The 2,006-nt window shown below is 37.2% G+C and overlaps 1 protein-coding gene across 1 annotated transcript; it reads right to left on the minus strand.

Moving 5' to 3' along the window:
* Positions 1-279: 279 nt before the first annotated feature.
* On the minus strand, positions 280-1,728 carry LOC137537790 (posterior protein-like). The gene has a single exon (XM_068259753.1). The coding sequence runs from the start codon at positions 1,726-1,728 to the stop codon at positions 280-282; it is 1,449 nt and encodes a 482-aa protein (XP_068115854.1).
* Between the last annotated feature and the right edge of the window lie 278 nt (positions 1,729-2,006).

The following is a 2,006-nucleotide window of genomic DNA, read 5'->3' on the forward strand; positions in this document are numbered from 1 at the left end:
ATCAATTTCAGTCTGCAAATAACCTGGAATTTCAAAAGACACATTTTTGCATAAAGTCGCTCTGTTTCCTGTCTTCCCATCAAAGCCCACAACTGCGCATGTATTTGCCCCAGGCTGTAATGGCAAATCTTTTGTTGTGACACTGATCTGAGCGCCTGTGTCTAACAAAAATAAAAAATCCTCTCCCTCTAAAATGGCTTTTACAAATGGTCTACCGCAATTGTCTAAAAACAAAGGTGCTACAAATTCCAAATTCCTGATCGGTTTAACCTCTGCTAGTCACGGAGTTTTTAACAGTCCCACTGACTGAAACCTGTCATTATCATCATTACCATCATAGCTAATCTTGATCTCATGTAACTGTTTCAGAGGTGCATATGGTGAAGATGCCTGAACTTCTACCTCTGCAGCAGGAGCAGAAGGTTTGGATTGAAAATTGACCAATCCATTTTCTTTGCCAAAGTTCTTCCGCATTTGCACATCATTCAAAAATCTAAAACATTTCCATTTAGTGTGTCCAGGCTTATTGCAATAATAACAAACCATTGGAGATCTTTGGTATGACTGCTTCTCCTTCTCATTCCTGCAGGGGGCAGCATCAGCTGGTTTTGTAAAAGAAACCTTACCCAAGTCTCCTCCCTGCATTTCAACATTTTTATTAGCAGAAATTTTAGCTTTGATATTCTTAGTTCTGATCTGCCTGCGAATTTTGTCAATGAACGCAGCTATTTGATTCAGATTCTCTTTTTCTACCGCGATAGTAGCTGAGATGGGATCCAAATACTGAAATTTCTTAACAAAAGCTTTTCTTAAAGCTAAATCTGACTCCTCCTCTACTGTAAACAACATGTTATATATCTTTAAGAATTTCTGTTTGAATTCAAAAGGATCAGTTTCAAGAGTAGCCTTTAATGACTCTAACAAATCCAAATTTGGAACTTCATCTCCTGTCATGAACTTTAATAACTGTCTTAGTCTATCGTCCTCAGTGTGGTGTCTTTCGTCACCTCCAGCTGACAAAATAACACTTGGTTCTAAACGTTTACTCATGTGACTAGGTAACCACAAACGGAGCACAGTGTTTTTCTGTAATTGAGACAAATTAAAACGGTCCGTGAAATCTTCAAATATCGTAATCAATTCCACGGCATCCAAACTTTTATTAAAAGGTGGAAGCATCTTAAATATCTTCATCAACTGATCATGTATTTTTAATTTTAATTTTCTAGCTCTATCTAGCATTTCTTTTTTAATTAATTCCCTGTGAGTAAGCTCTTCTTCTTCATCCTCTTTACTTTCAGCATTCATGCTGCTGTCACCCTCAACACATGTTAATGGATCTGGAAATACATGCTGTTTACTAGGACAACCACTAGGTGGAGCCCTTAATGGTGAAACTGTTGGGTCTGTGTCTGTCCCAGATTTTGTAACCACAGAAATTAACTTTTTTCTCTGCATTTCTAGCATTTGCTGTGTCCTAAATTCTAATTGCTTCTCCAATTCTTCTAAGTATTCTGCTAAAATGTCACAGTTTGAACAGCCCTCTGACTGCTGCTGAACCGCACAAATCTGAGATGCAGATTGCACGTCTGTGGTAACATGTGACTCATTTGCCTCACCAATAATCAAAGAATTGAACATCTGTACTAACTTCATTACATTTTTCATTTTCTTTTTAATCTTACACAAAGTAAATCTAGAAGAATCTATTTCTTCATTAGCAGCCATGCATTGGCTATACATAGAAATCCACAACTCAGAATCTTTAGTACATGTCCCTAAATCCTTAAACACCAAATCACTCTTCTCTGCGGAAAAATTAATAAAATCCATACTTATCAGACTCTAGTCGGTGGAACCTCTGGAAAACCGTCACTCCGTAGATTCTCTTGGAAAACCTCCAACACTTTCAGAGATAGGAAGATTTTTTTCCCGCCAAAATCAAAGTTCAAAAAATGAATAAAAATTCTTCCAAATATCAATCTTCCCCCGTGATGAAAGTGAAA

This window comes from Hyperolius riggenbachi, chromosome 11 (assembly GCF_040937935.1).
Source record: "Hyperolius riggenbachi isolate aHypRig1 chromosome 11, aHypRig1.pri, whole genome shotgun sequence".
Taxonomy (NCBI): Eukaryota; Metazoa; Chordata; class Amphibia; order Anura; family Hyperoliidae; genus Hyperolius; species Hyperolius riggenbachi.